This window comes from Genypterus blacodes, unplaced genomic scaffold, assembly GCF_046128005.1.
Source record: "Genypterus blacodes isolate CSIRO-AG114 ecotype Tasmania unplaced genomic scaffold, CSIRO-AGI_Gbla_v1 ptg000106l_1, whole genome shotgun sequence".
In the NCBI taxonomy this organism is placed as follows: domain Eukaryota; kingdom Metazoa; phylum Chordata; class Actinopteri; order Ophidiiformes; family Ophidiidae; genus Genypterus; species Genypterus blacodes.
Window position 1 is genome coordinate 1,131,293 of NW_027466910.1, and position 14,555 is coordinate 1,145,847.

The 14,555-nt window shown below is 47.1% G+C and overlaps 3 protein-coding genes and 1 non-coding gene across 5 annotated transcripts; 1 reads left to right on the forward strand and 3 right to left on the reverse strand.

Moving 5' to 3' along the window:
• Window positions 1–100: 100 nt before the first annotated feature.
• On the reverse strand, window positions 101–3,354 carry cnot9 (CCR4-NOT transcription complex subunit 9). Its single transcript, XM_076160576.1, has 8 exons — window positions 2,954–3,354; window positions 2,245–2,430; window positions 2,019–2,134; window positions 1,789–1,898; window positions 1,551–1,660; window positions 1,347–1,445; window positions 1,165–1,256; window positions 101–646 (listed from the first exon to the last, which is right to left on the reverse strand). Exons 1-8 carry the CDS (start codon window positions 2,969–2,971, stop codon window positions 478–480), a joined length of 900 nt encoding a protein of 299 aa, XP_076016691.1. The 5' UTR covers window positions 2,972–3,354; the 3' UTR covers window positions 101–477.
• trnav-cac (transfer RNA valine (anticodon CAC)) lies at window positions 2,703–2,775 on the reverse strand. Its single transcript has one exon. It is a non-coding gene; the product is annotated as a tRNA-Val (tRNA).
• Window positions 3,355–4,256: 902 nt separating the features above from the next.
• On the forward strand, window positions 4,257–12,776 carry usp37 (ubiquitin specific peptidase 37). Of its 2 annotated transcripts, none has more exons than XM_076160538.1 (24): window positions 4,257–4,445; window positions 5,417–5,639; window positions 5,778–5,928; window positions 6,189–6,277; window positions 6,364–6,479; window positions 6,599–6,676; window positions 6,795–6,883; window positions 6,977–7,067; window positions 7,206–7,361; window positions 7,494–7,625; window positions 7,866–7,989; window positions 8,089–8,321; window positions 8,422–8,539; window positions 8,631–8,710; window positions 8,824–8,988; window positions 9,077–9,130; window positions 9,237–9,384; window positions 9,486–9,705; window positions 9,793–9,959; window positions 10,129–10,189; window positions 10,471–10,586; window positions 10,746–10,815; window positions 10,920–11,058; window positions 11,413–12,776. In XM_076160538.1, the coding sequence occupies exons 2-24, from the start codon at window positions 5,466–5,468 to the stop codon at window positions 11,498–11,500; spliced, it is 2,859 nt and encodes a 952-aa protein (XP_076016653.1). In that variant the 5' UTR covers window positions 4,257–4,445; window positions 5,417–5,465; the 3' UTR covers window positions 11,501–12,776. The 2 variants fall into 2 exon arrangements, with proteins under 2 accessions (XP_076016653.1, XP_076016655.1); XM_076160540.1 differs by having other exon boundaries at window positions 6,992–7,067.
• Window positions 12,570–14,224, reverse strand: ybey (ybeY metalloendoribonuclease). The gene is made up of 4 exons (XM_076160541.1): window positions 13,637–14,224; window positions 13,313–13,444; window positions 13,147–13,215; window positions 12,570–12,894 (listed from the first exon to the last, which is right to left on the reverse strand). Exons 1-4 carry the CDS (start codon window positions 13,844–13,846, stop codon window positions 12,799–12,801), a joined length of 507 nt encoding a protein of 168 aa, XP_076016656.1. The 5' UTR covers window positions 13,847–14,224; the 3' UTR covers window positions 12,570–12,798.
• Window positions 14,225–14,555: the final 331 nt, after the last annotated feature.

Below are 14,555 nucleotides of genomic sequence, written 5' to 3' on the forward strand. Positions count from 1 at the left end.
CGCTCGTGCCTCCCGACGGTGTCATGAAGTATATAATGTATAATGTATGCTTGGCTTTCATACATAAACACTGTAGGGTGGTCTCCGCTGGAAACTTGAGTTGGAGAGGAATACAGTTTAATTATGAATGACCTTAAGCAAGTATGAGCAGTAAAAACCCTGTACAGATATACAGCGCCTCGTCTGTGGGATCAGTCGACCGCTGCCTTCAGCTGCAGCCCGGGGTGGATTGGCAAAAGAGGGACATAAGCAGTCACAGCCAAGGTTTTAACAATCTTAATTACAATGCAATAAGAGAAAAATATTGCAATCATAATATATACTGAAATATGTTACAGCAAGAATCGGAGGCAGAACGGATGAACTGAAAAAAAAAAAAAAAAAAGGCAGAGCAAAAAAGCCCCAGCTGTTCAAAATCCAAACCGTGTTCTTCCGTGGCTTCCTTTTGCTTTGCGTTTGTGCTCTTCTTCTTCTTCATCACTGAGTGGCCAGCGGGATGCCTCTGCCGTCGGTCACCTGGCTCTCCTGCAGGTTCTTCACCAACTGCGACAGCCAGCGTTTAGTGGTGGTGTCGTCCTTCAGCACCTGAGCAAAGGTGCTGTCCTTCAGCTGATCTGGCAGACACTGACGCAGGGCCTCTCGGGCTCTGAGGGAGGAAGGGAGGAAGTGTGACAAAGGAATGGGCAACAATCGGCAATCTGCTGCTTTCTATGTGACATGCGGTAAAGCAGAATGTGACAATGAGACAGAATCTGAAACCACAAGAGACCTGGAGTGTCTAAATGGGTTCAAGAAGCAAATCCATGTAAACAGGACTGCATTATAACTGCATTCTACCATCAAACATGAAAATAATTGACTTTGTTATTATTTATAGAGCGCAAACAATGACAAAACAATTCATTTATAATCAATCCATATGAAGGTTTCAGGACTGATGAGCTCATTCAGATCATTAAATGAGGAAGGACAGCGTCTCATCACACAACTCTCTGGTGGCTCCACCTGCTGGCAAGTAGAGACGGTCAAATCCTGCGTTTTCTTTGCCTGCCTAAATGTTTTGAGGCTCATGGGGAGACTGAAGTCTATCTCAGCATTTGCAAGTCTCCAACAAATCACTACAATACAAAGCGAGGCGGAATTTAACCCTTTGTGCTGCTCTACCTGAGATTGTCCGACAGGCGAAGGTAACAGCGCACAACATGCTTCAGCAAACGTGCCGACGGCTCTTTGGAGAGTTGGAGCACCATCTTTCCCTGCAAACACAAAGACGAAAAATCAAATCCACAGTTTATCTGGGTTTTATCAAAGCGTTACACTGTGCACACACAGGAAGAGACACTCACAAGAATCATGGCGACGTGGGAGAAGCGTTCGTATGTCTGACAGATGTAGGCCAGCCCTGTGTCGTCCAAAAGGATCTTCTGCAATATGAAAGTTGCAACCTGCCAAACAAGTCAACAGATGTTAACTATCACAGCGCCAGAGCCACAGAAGTGAGAACAGATGTTGTTTTAGAAGAAGAAGAAGAAGCTGTGAGAGCTGCGTACCGTTTTGGAGAGTTCGCTCCCCGACTCCATGATCCGCAGACACAGAGGGATGATTTCAGTGGTGAGGAGGAAGTTGATCACCTCTTGCTCGTCAGTTTTGACCAAAGCGCCTGCGGTAAACAAACAAACAACGGGTTAAAGTGATCTGAACACATTTACAACGACAACAATACAAATAACAACAGGTGTAGGTCAGTGATCACACCCTAATCTGGGTTCGGTTGGGGGGTGGGGTTACCTATGACTCCCAAGCTGGTGAGACGCAGGTACTCGAACGGTCGCGTCTTGCTCACAGTGTGCAGGAAAGGGTAGAGGAAGAGAGGGATGTGTGCCGCAAGAAACGCCGACCTGGGAAAGAGTTCAAATGGACTGAAATCATTGTGGATGAACACCAGTGGACAGTTACATCATCATACAGTTTAACCCTGTGAGTTAGAATAATGTGGGACATCATAAACACTTGATTACCGTGTCTCTGGGTGAGAGGCGACACACTGAAGAAGTGCCAGGGCATTGCACACTCTGTTAGACTGGTGAGCCGTTAGCGTGGGCGGGTTTATGGAGGGATAGATGTTCACGATCTCCTAAGATGGGAAAGAAAAACTCAGATGAGAAGGGAAATAGATGCAGCCATCTCTTGAATGTATTCTGGCTATTATGTGCAAACAGTAGAGGAGTGAGCCGTGAGCCGGACCTGCAGCAGGGCGGCGATGGTGCCGCAGGAGTGCCACAGCATGGGGGCCAGGTCGGGCACCGACTCTCGCTTCTTGCTGAGCTCCAGCAGGGCGTTCTCCCTGGTGTCGGGGCTGGACAGCTCATTGATCCATTGGTAGATCTTCTCCCTGTCCACCTGGGCTAAGGCTGTGACATTAGTGACCGCCTGGGGACAAAGGGACAGAAAAGGAACTGCATTATCATCATCGTCATGTCAGACTGAGGGATATTAGTGTTGCATTGTTTGTTATCCGTGTACATTTGTTTGTATGATGGATGCTTTCCTCCAAGTAATGAATGGAGTGAACCGCGTGTCTTTCGATTGCGAGGGAAACTAGACCTTCGTACTGCTGATGACTTTAGGACTAAGGGAGTCTATATACCTATATATATATACTATATACCTTTGAGCCTTAATTCACAAACCAAAAGCTAGTCTGTTTCCGCCCGGTTTCGAACCGGGGACCTTTCGCGTGTGAGGCGAACGTGATAACCACTACACTACGGAAACCGTCTGTAGACACTACTGAGCTACTTTCGATTGAAGTTAGCCGGTGGACATATTCAAACCGCGCAGATTATTAAGACATTATGTTTGAGCAAACACATGATCGGAAACATGGAGTCAGTCGATTAAAGCTGAACGTAGCGGATGAAGACACGTCCAGATGAATGTGTGCAGTACTTACCGCTCCCGTCGCCAGCATTCTCCGTAGCTCCTGTAAATGTCTCCAGGAGTTGTCGAAGCCTGGTGTGATATAACTGACGTGTAGCGAAGTAACGCGTTAGAGAGTAAACACAGACTGTTTGTGTTAAAGCGCGCAGTAAAGTGTTTGAACGATGCTATAGCTAGCACAAGCTAGCGGCTAAATGCTTTGAGGAGCCGCATCAATTTTCTCAGCAGAATAGCTCAGTCTTGAAGTTGCCCCCCATAACCTCTCACTCTACACTGCGAGTACGAAGATTAATCTCTGGATAATTCTAAGGGTTATCGTAGGATCTTGCCTATTAGAGACTTTTAGAGAGGACCGTAACAATAACAGTGAAATATCGCGAGAAAACGACAGAGCGCGCGTCCCATTTCTTCTTCTTTTTCTTCCGTTAAGTTTGTTGAGGCGGTTGACAACTAAAAGGTGTAGTAGCGCCCCTACTGAGCTGGGTGTATAGAGTCTTTTCTTCTATTCTCAATGTAAACCCCCATCATTAAAAAGTGTTGTACAGCTACAGTATATTGTGTTTCCACGTGAAGACCGCTTTGATTGTATACTTTCCTCTCTCATTGTGGTATTGTTTACAATGTAGTGGCGCATGTTCAGCTGCGCGTGTGTGTGCATACCCCGCCCCTCCTACTATAATTACTATTATGTTTACCTACTACAGTTACTACAGTGCTGTATAAGCATTACGTCTTTCTAATGTTGCTGCTGTTGTTCTTCCTCTGTCTATCTATCTGTATATCGCCAAACAACATTTTATTTTTATTTTTGTGAAATAGTTCAGAACAACTTTTATGAAGCAATATTAAAATAACATCCAAATTAGATATACACGAATATGGATTTTTTTTTTGGTAAAAACTTCTGTAAAAGAATTAGCCTATTTCTTCTTCACGCCTTCAGAAATGAATATTGCTGTTTATTTTAGATTTATCTCAGTTACTCGGATGGACGAAGATGAAGCTCATCACAGCATTGAGAATTGAACTCAAAACAAAACTGGAGAAGTGAAGGATTTTGAGCTTGTCATCGATGATCCTTCTTTAAATGCTTTCTTCGAGTTCTTATTCTTAATTGTTTACCGTACGTAATGTTTTGTCGCACATGTAGGTGAATTTTACTCTCTCAGGATCTACCTGTCACGTGATCATTACCTTTGATCTAAGCACCGCCTTCTTCTTATAGGCTACTGACAGCATACACATTAAGGCGCGTTGTCGCCCCCTACCGAGCGACAACGTAATATCGTCCCTGTTACCATTTCCGCTGTAAATGTTCACATTCCCGCCATCATCGCAGCGCTGCGCGAGGCGTCTTGTGTGTGTGTGTGCGGCTCCACTGTCAACAACATACACATCACTGGAGAACAGGCGAATGCCGGCAAAACCAACTTTCCACCACCCGAGGAGCTAAGAAAACGACGCTTTATATCCCGAGTTTCCGGACGAGCGCATATAATCTAAAGGTAAGAAACATATGCAGTGTGATTAAATATGAACAATGTTTTCGCTGCCAAATGACAATCAGTCAAATTAGCCAGTTAGCTAGCTCCTCTTAGCCTGCTACTAGCCAAATAGCTAATGTCGGCCTCCTCCATCCATTCAGTTGTGGAGGCTGCGACATTAGAGACACTTCGCGGGCAAAACTCGGCAACTATGTCTTCTTCTTTGCATGTCTTCTGCTCTTTGGACCTCTCCGCGGCCTTTTGTGTTGTCAGATAATCGTTAACTTGTGAAATGAGTGCCGGCGGCGGTCTGTGAAAGCAGCTGCGCTCCTCTCTGCCTGCTGGCTAACACGGAGCAGCTACACGCTCCCTTAACGGGACAGCACGAGTTGATTTTGGGGAAACAAACGCACCGGTTTTCGTCCATTATTATGCCGTGAGTGTCGCGTTGTATTGTCAAGGAGACATTCGGAGCGCTTGTTGCTGTAAGCTGTCGTGCTAGTTTGGTTGACTTTGAGCTTGTTGTGTGTGTGTGTGTGTGTGTGTGTGTGTGCGTGCGTGCGTGTGTGTGTGTAGTACGCTCTCTGCAGCTTCACACACACTGACAGTGGATACATCAGTGCGGTCAACTTAATCATGTTTATCGCACACTAAAGAGAATGAAGTGCGAGTCGAGCGACGTGAGTTAGCGCGAATGACATGCTGCCAGATAGTGAGCTTCGCCGTACCGCTGCTTTATTTCGGTAATAATGGATGTACCTGACAAATAAGGAGAAACACTGGAATGTGATGGAGCAAAGGTGTGTGTGTGTGTGTGTGTGTGTGTGTGTGTGTGTGTGTGTGTGTGTGTGTGTGTGTGTGCGCGCGCGCGCGCGCGCTGGCTTGAATCGGAACAGTGTCATCCCACCTCAGCTCAGTATAAACATGTTAACACTCCGATACTTTGATTCCCGTTCATCAGACTTGGTTGTCTTATTTTCGGTCTCATCTAGGATTTCTCCAGCTCCCGGCTCCAGACTGCGCCCACTGGACAGTAGAGCCATGACAGCCATCGTGACCAAACTCTCTAGCGGCGGCGCTGTGAAGATCCGCGTAAACAGCATTGACCTCGGCGTCACCAAATGGAAAGAAGGAACTTTTGAGATCCAAGAAAAGGACAACAAAGTCAACCTCTATCTCCGATTCAACTGTGGAGGAGCTCCTAAAGTGTTCCAGGTGGGATGGCTTTGGTTTACTGTCATCAGAAGATGTACACACACTCTGTTCTGTCTGATTCAGGGGCACACACACACATATATAAAGAAGGTTAAGCTGACGGTTTGTCTCTTCTTGTGTTGCTTTCTTGGCCCTCAGTTGAACCAGAATGTGAAAGCCATCACCCAGAATTTGAGCCGGATCATGTTGACTCTGAAGGACACCAGCATCATCACCCTGGATAAGATCTCCCCACCTTTGCTTCAAAAGACTAAAGAATACCTGGATAAGCTGAAGCAGGGGAAGACGAGTACGTGTCCTTCCTTCAGAGATTAGCAGCGGAATGTCTCGGGATGTGTGTGTGGGAATTTGAGCTGGAGTGGATGGTTATACAGGCCACTCCTCTTCTGCGCCAGCAGGTGGCAGCAAAGAGTTACACTTTCTTAGTTAAAATGGAATTGTAGGGCTCTTAGATAGACTTATTCTCGGTTTGTCGTTATTTCTCACACCGGCTGCTACTTGGTCCTTGGTCGTACTTGGTCCTGATTTTTTTCTCTCCTTATTTTGCAGTTTTAAAAGCCTCACACGGAAGCGCAAACTTGAGCGTGCTTGGGAATCGTTCTGTGAAAAATGAGACCAGTCCATCCGGGGAGAGACAGGTGAGAAACCGCATTGAAACAACGTTTCTCCATATTTGACACATTGAGAGGTTTGTGCGCTCACTCTGACTCCTCCCACTCTCCAGACGACGCCGAGGCGGCAGAGCATGGAAGGCCGGGAAGATACGACGCCGCGGAAGCCTCTGGGCAGCCCGAGCAGAGCCACCTCCACGCCTACTCGCGCCGGGCTCTCTGAGAACCGGTTAGTAGTCATCGTCTGTCAGGGGGCATGGGTCACTTTACATCGACTTCAATCACTACGCATAGACTCTTTATGGATTCATGCTCATGTTCCTCACATATGTCTGTTTTGCTTTGAAGGAGTGAGAAGAAGAAGAGACATCTCAACTCTGACAATGACCTGTCTGAAGATTACCCCAAGGAAAACGACTCGTCAAGGTAAAGCAACAAATTTCACTAAACTTGCCTTTAGTCGAGCAGTTTCTATATTTAAATGAGGTGTTATATATATATATATAGATATACGTATATTCATTTTTAATTTATGTGTCCGCAGCAACAACAAGGCCACGTCGGACCCCACCAGGAAGTTTCTGCTGAGCTGTAAAGAGAAGCTGAAGCTGGTGGAGGAGAACAGGAGCTCAGGTAAACATAAAAACCCTCTTATCTATTGGAGTATTACATCTTGAGTTATTATTCTTAGTATTCAGACTTTATACTGTGGTTTTTAATCTTAAGCTCCATTGGGTTCAGCGCCCCTCCAGCCAACGTCGTTCTACGGCCGATCCATGGCTAAAGACTACGGCCAGAGCCACTCTTTCCTGGACAGGTGAAGTTCTTTACTAATTAGTTTAAATACACACACTCCAGCAGTGATGCATGCAAATGATTGGATTTCATTTTACTTTCAGCGTTTGTAGCTTTAACCCACGTTTACGTTTGTGTTTCCTCTCTTAACCCCGACCAGGCCAGCCAGCGCGACGCAGAGCAGCGCCGTGAAGAGAAGCCTCATGATGCCCATCCACTCCACCCCCTTCAAGAAGGTCCGGCCCAGTCTGGACTACGGCGGCTGGAACAAGCAGAGGCCCTCCAACCTGGCCCAGCCTCAGCCCCCACTGCAAGGGTAAGGCCACGCCCCCATTAGGGACCTTAATGAGGCTGAGTTATTAATTTACCTCCAGATAGTTCAAAGCTTCTAAATCAGCAACTGCACCAACAAATCAACCTTTTAACTTTGTGTGTATTGGTGTTGCAGATTCTCCAACCTGGGCAACACCTGCTACATGAACGCCATCCTGCAGTCGCTCTTCAGCCTGCCCTCCTTCTCCAGCGACCTGCTGAGACAGAGCATCCCGTGGAAGAAGGTGCCCATCAACGCACTGCTCAGGTACTGTGTGTGTGTGTGTGTGTGTGTGTGTGTGTGTGTGTGTGTGTGTGTGTGTGTGTGTGTGTGTGTGTGTGTGTGTGTGTGTGTGTGTGTGTGTGTGTGTGTGTGTGTGTGTGTGTGTGTGTGTGTGTGTGTGTGTGTGTGTGTGTGTGTGTGTGTGTGTGTGTGTGTGTGTGACAGTGAAACCCTTGCTCAGATGACTCTTAACTCTGTCCCCTGTGTTGTCTGTCATCCCTGCAGACGTTTTGCTCATCTCATGGTGAAGAAGGACACGGGCTGCCCGGAGCTAAAACGGGAGCTTCTGAGAAAAGTGAAGAGCGCCATCTCCTCCACAGCCGAGCGATTCTCTGGAAACGTCCAGAATGTAAGAAGTTCCCTTAAGAAACTTTCGTGCAAAGTCTCATTAAAATGTCCTGAAAGTCGTCGTGGCTTTGGCGTAAATAACCGCTGTGCTTGATTTCAGGACGCTCATGAGTTCCTGAGCCAGTGCCTGGACCAGCTGAAGGACGACGTAGAAAAGATCAACAGGAGCTTTAAGAGCGAAGCCGCAGCCTCGTCGTCCTCCTCCGCCGTGTCTGAGGACAGCCAGCAGTCCCGGTCGGAGCTCGGGGACGAGGCCGACACCTCCCGCATCTACACCTGCCCCGTGACCGTCAACATGGAGTTTGAGGTGCAGCACACCATCACGTGCAAAGGGTAAGGCCCGTCTTCTGCTCGGTCATCGGGCGCTGCTGGTTTAATGCACAGCGAGCGACTGGAGAAGCTTATGGCCGTGTTCACCTTCAACCTCTTACAGCTGCGGTGAGGTGGTGACCAAGCGAGAGCAGTTCAACGACTTGTCCATCGACCTGCCGCGACGAAAGAAGACGCTCCCGCTCCGCTCCATCCAGGACTCTCTAGATCTGTTTTTCAGAGTGAGTCCTCGTCATCAAGAACTGAACCTGACACGTAGCTACCAAACCAAAGTTTATCCTAAGTCTGACCGTGACCTTTGCCCTTTTGCAGATGGAGGAAATCGAGTACTCCTGTGAGAAGTGCAGCGGGAAAACGGCAACTGTGACCCATAAATTCAGCAAACTGCCTCGGTATGTTCATGCACATCAGCCAGTGCTTCACCAGCATCTGTTTGAGCTCTGCTGAAACAAAGTACATGTGGTGTAAACAAAGATGCTGATCACCTCTTCTCCCTCCTGCACAGAGTTCTCATCCTCCACCTTAAACGGTACAGCTTTAACGCCCAGCTGTCACTGAACAGCAAGCTGGGCCAACAGGTGGTGATTCCCCGCTACCTGACCCTGCTGTCCCACTGCAGCGAGGCCACACGGCCCCCCATCAGCCTCTGCTGGAGCCTCCAAGCTGCCATGTAAGAGCCCGGCAAACCTGAATACCTTTCAAATTAGATAGTAATGAGCAGCAAATTTGAGCAGCTTCTTTCTTTGTTCTTCTCAAAGGTCCAGAACGCTCAAAACCTCCCAGTCCGTCAACTCTTCTACAGGACCTCTCCGGTAAGTCCTGCTGGTTCTGTGAGAGGACACAACTTCCGTCTGAACAGATCTGTTTATAATTGGGATGTGATTAAAGTGTTAAAGTCCCGTCTTGTCCTTTCTGTAGGAGGTGTGGAGGGAAGCTGGCCAACTGCAGCTGCAGCTCTATTCACATCGACTCTGACAGCGAAGAAGAGAACAACAGGAAGTCGACGGGGAGCCGGAGGCGACACCTCAGCACCTGTCTCCCCGATGAGGACGAGCGGCCAGAGGAGGTGGGCACAGGGAGACAGAACTCCAGACTCACAAACCAGATTGAACCAGATTCTTACTCCACAGATGTTTGACTCATGTTTTCTCTCTCTCATGGCCTCAGAGGGGAGCAGCAATGGAAGCGGTGGACTTCAGCGGCATCAACGACGACGACATGCTCGCAGCCGTGCTGGAGATGAGTCGCCAAGAAGCCGGGCTCTCCGCCGCTCCCTCGCCAGAGGACGAACAGACCAACAGCCCCGACACAGGCTTTGGAGACACGGAATCCACCGAGCTGTGCTACCAGGCGGAGCTGATGGACGCTGACAGCAAACAGCCTGCAGGTACGAAGAAGAAAGATGTCAACATGAAGCACTCAAGTTATGGAAGAGGTCCAGAGTTAATTGTCTTGTGTAATTGGTTTGGCTTAGACATGCTGGATTCTCTGGACCTGACCATGGACGACAACAAGGAGAACCAGACTCCAGAGGGGGCGCAGCAGCAGGAGGAACTGGACTGGGTCCAGCAGTACAGCCTGGATCAGGAGAGGGAGGAGCAGGAGCTGCAGCAGGCTTTGGCCCAGAGCCTCCAGGAGCATGTAAGACCAAAGACCACGCTACAGCCACAGCTACATCTACAACTTCATCCACATATTCATCCACAGTTACAGGGCTTCACCTTTAGCTACAATCAATGACATATCAACCAAAATAGAAAGTAAATTGTAGTGTTGTCTGAGTCTCACAGTAGAACTTTCCACCACACAGGAGGCCCAAGAGATGAGGGAGGACGACGACCTGAAGAGAGCCACCGAGCTCAGTCTGCAAGGTACCAAGCAGCGTTTGTGTATAGAGCTGTTGAAAGTCCTGCAGTATGGTTTAGCATCATTGTGTTTTACTTAAAACATGGAAATGAATCTCTGAGTGATTTGTGTGGGCAGTGAGGTGGCTCAGTGGTGAAAGTGTCACAGTTACATTGGCAGACTGCTGCTGCCGCCCACACAAGCCCAGAGGAGATTTGTTTCCTCTTAAAGTCAATCAACATCCTAGGTTTATCCTTGGTCGCACTCCACACACTCACACACACACCTCTCCTGTGTCACCCATCAGAGTTTAACAACTCTCTGCCAGACCTGACGTGCTTGGAGGAGGACTCGGGTAGCGACTATGTGCTGGACATGGAGTACAGTGAAGCAGAGGCCGAGAACCTGAAGAGGAACGCTGAGGTATTTAACACTTTGCTGCCCGAACAGAATGAGGTTCTCCAAAGATTAGAGGTCAAACATTTTGTGCATCATTTCTTTCAAACATACACACAGTGCAGTGGCAGAGGTCGTGCTTTGCTGTTTTGTTGGTTTTGTTCTAATCATCCCTCTGATCCACAGACGGGTGACTTGGCAAATTCCTTCAGACTCATCAGTGTGGTGAGTCACATCGGCAGCAGCTCCACATCTGGTAAGCAGTTTTTGTCTGTTTTGTGTGTTTGTGTGACACATCAGTCAGTCCAGAGTCCCTTTGCTTATGAACCTTACCCTCCCCCCCCTCCCTCCCTCCTCTAGGCCATTACATCAGCGACGTGTACGACATGAAAAAGCAGTCGTGGCTGACTTACAACGACCTGGATGTTTCGCGCACGCAGGAAGCAGCCGTCCAGCGGGATCGCGACCGCAGCGGATACATCTTCTTCTACATGCACAAGTGAGTTGGTAACATATGTGACTAACGTGTGGCTCAGGTTACACAGCAGCCATAATCAGATCTCATTGTATTTGTTTCGTTATGGGGGAAACGCCATATATGGGCATGTGGGCAATTCACTTCAAAACAACAAAAATGTTTGTTGTTATATAGTGGCCAGTGAACGAACATTTAAGACGAGACAAACTAGCTTTCCTCCATCCTGAGCTTGGTGTAGGCGTCTCTTTCATCCACTAGATGGCAGCAAAGGCTCCATTCCAACTTTTCAGATCCTTGTACTATGAGGGTTGTTTGTATTCATCGTTTGGCATTCAAGCCACATTTTGACGTACTTGTTCCGGTCTGTGTTCAAAGGGACGCCTTTGAGCAGCTGTCTGAAATGGAACGCGCCCCGGCCAGCAGCGCTCCAGAAGCAGGAAGGAACGTCCTCCAGCCCCTATGAGCGCCGCACCCACAGCCACACTCTGGTGGATGGATCTGCCCCCCTCTGAACACTCGACTACTACTTACCGATTGCCGTCTTTCGCAGTCTCCTACTAGGCGCTTCCCCTCGTGCTGCGGTCGGCACAGTGCCCGGCTCGATGAACGCCTGTAAAGGGCAGCACAGGTGGAAACACAGACTTCAGTCAGACTTCAGTAGACGTTCGCCTCTCGTGTTTTGAGGCTTTTTTGTTTTTGTTTTTCTCTCCTTTTTCTTTTTTCCTTTATGATTTTATCAATGAACAGTTTTGTAAAGGTTTATCCTTGGTTTCTCTGCACACTTTAATGATCTTCAGACTTTTCGATTCAAAGCAATCTTCAAACGCCAGGAGCCACGTTTGGTTTTAAGATATTATGAAGATATTTAGAATGCGCAAAATGGGGCACAGGCGCCGCTTTCAAAGCCCCGTTTTGTGATAAACGAGGCGCCCCGAGTTGCGTCTGGTGCTCTGTTTGATTGTACGGTTAGCGGATGTTAATTTCTCGTATGAACCAATAAATAAAGAGATATTCTATGTTGGAGTATAAGCTATTCTAGACTTAGAGGGGGTTGCTGTATTTAGCGGGTACATTTGGTGCAATATTTATGTTCTGGCAACAAACTGGCGACTTCTAACCAGCTTTCTGTCATCGAGTGCTTTTTATGCTTGACTTCTAAGTGTGTACGGCCGGTTCCATGTTTTATATACCAGGAACAAAAAATGAAAAGACGCTCGATAACACTGCTTTCTCTCTTCTGAGCTTTACTCAGTGAAACCCTCTCTCCTCTCTTCTTGGGGATTTTTCCCTCTGTGCCTCCCAGGAACACTTTTTGATATAACTGTACACAAGCTTTACTTTCAAAGTTGCACAACGCTGTTTCCAATGTGTTTTTGTTTAACCTCAATGTTTTAAATGTGTAGGTTTCAGATTTTCCTCTGTAAGAAAAACAAAAACATCTTTCTATTTATTGCGAGGTTGAAGTTCTTTGTTGATCCGTTGATTGAGTATTCATCCATGACATCGTTATCTCTGTACTTTATTATTATTATTAACATCCAGGATCTCCACAGGAAAACATGAGTACCACATGACGTATCCTCCAAGACTTGTAGTCGTCATAAAACTGGATTCTAAAGTAGTTGTCGTTGTGGTGTTCTTGTGTTTGTCCAGGAATTGCAGCGTGAAGCTGTCGGGGTCCACAGCACCTCTGAGGATTAGGTTGTGCAAAAACAAAAATAAAGCACTATATTCCCGTTTCAGGGAGCCGGCGGGTCGCTGTCACGTGTCGAGGCTGCACAGCTTGGTCAGCGGCTCCAGCTGTCGGCCCGTGAGCCTGTTGTACTCACTAAGGATGTAACTTTCCTTCTGCAGCATCTAGAAGGAGGAGAGGGGCGATAAATAAAAAGTTCCACCATATTCAGTCACCACAAATGTCATTTAGAAGTCTCTCTAACTTTCAACACGTCTCCTCCTTTCACCAAGGAAAGTGCATCTTTGGCAACTGGACCGGAACAGAAAAAACCTTTAAGATGAGAGAGAAACGCCTTCAAGCCTTTAAGAGAAGAAGAAGTCCCGTTGCCCAAGATGAACTTTTCTTGGATACCGTAACCTTACAACCTTTCTCACCTCTGTCAACTCTTCAGATGTTTCGTGCCGGTAACCCAGTAGGTGACAGATGCCGTGGGCAGTGATGACCTGCGCCGCGAGAAAGACAGCAACCAGTGATGAGACATGGGAAGGATTGTGGCAAAAACCTTTGAAATAATGAGTTGTATGAAGGAGGTGCACTCACAGTGAGAGCTCCGTGGAAATCCAGCAAGTCCTCCTCACACTGTTTCATCACAAACTCCACGCCCAGGAAAATGTCTCCCAGGTTCAGCTCGTCTCTGTGAAGGTGACGAGGCATCTTACCAGGTCGAATATTCTGTAGGGAGCAAAGTTTGGCTGGAATTAACTGACAACTCTTCACTTTTACTCCAATTATTGTTGTGGGAATGAACCATGACACCTCCCTCAAACAATACAACACTATAGGGACTAGATTTCGAATTTAAACGAAAGCAAAATGCAAATGTGAAGCAACGAATCTAATTAAAAGGCCATTATTGTTATTTACCTCGTGGAACGCAAACGAGAGCACATCCGTGGGTGAATTCTTCTTCCGATACAGCTGATTGAGCTCCTGGATCCTGCGGTTGTCCACGCAGATGATGCCCAGGTCAAACTTCTGGATGCCCAGAATGTGCCGGAGCGTGTCCACGTCCCTGCGCAGCCTGGCCCGGCGGATAGGCACCACCTTCTGGAGATTACGCAGCACTAGTCCCATTTTGAAGCCAACGAGGAAACGATCATAATTTAGAAATCCAAAACAGAACCTCCCCCGAGCGCAGAACTATTCAATCATTGGTCGGTGACAGCTTGATTAGGAAGGTTGGAGGGTTTAAAGTCATTGCGGGCAACGAATACACGAATCCGGCGGAATCCAAGGTGACGCGAAGAAATAGTAACATACACAGATCTTAGCGAGTGACTATGGAGATTTCTAAATTGTACAAAAATTGCACAAAAATGACACAACTTATCATGTGTTTTCTGACGTTAAATTGTATATATTGTTAGTCTGTTCACAGCCTAGCCGGTAAAAGCAACAACCCTGACCGGAACGGAATCTGCTCTCTAGCGTCAGACCAAATTGTCTGTCGGACCAGGGCCGGAAATCATTTTTTTGTCTCCAAAAAAATCTTTATTGGAAATTGATCTTGTTACTAATGCAAAAACACACGTTGTATAATTACAAAATAAAACATAAAATACTGTTTGTCTTAAATATTTAGTGACACAGCATCCCTATTTCCCTATAAGCACTTGTTTCAAACCGGATGTAGCGAATACAAAATTATTATTTTTTAGCCTACAGTTTTACTACGATTTCAGTCATTTTTAGCAGAGAAACCTTCGCCTCCTATAACTATTTGCTCAATATCTTAGAATAACTAGATTAATCCCGAAACGCAGCCTCCTTTTTGCGAAACATA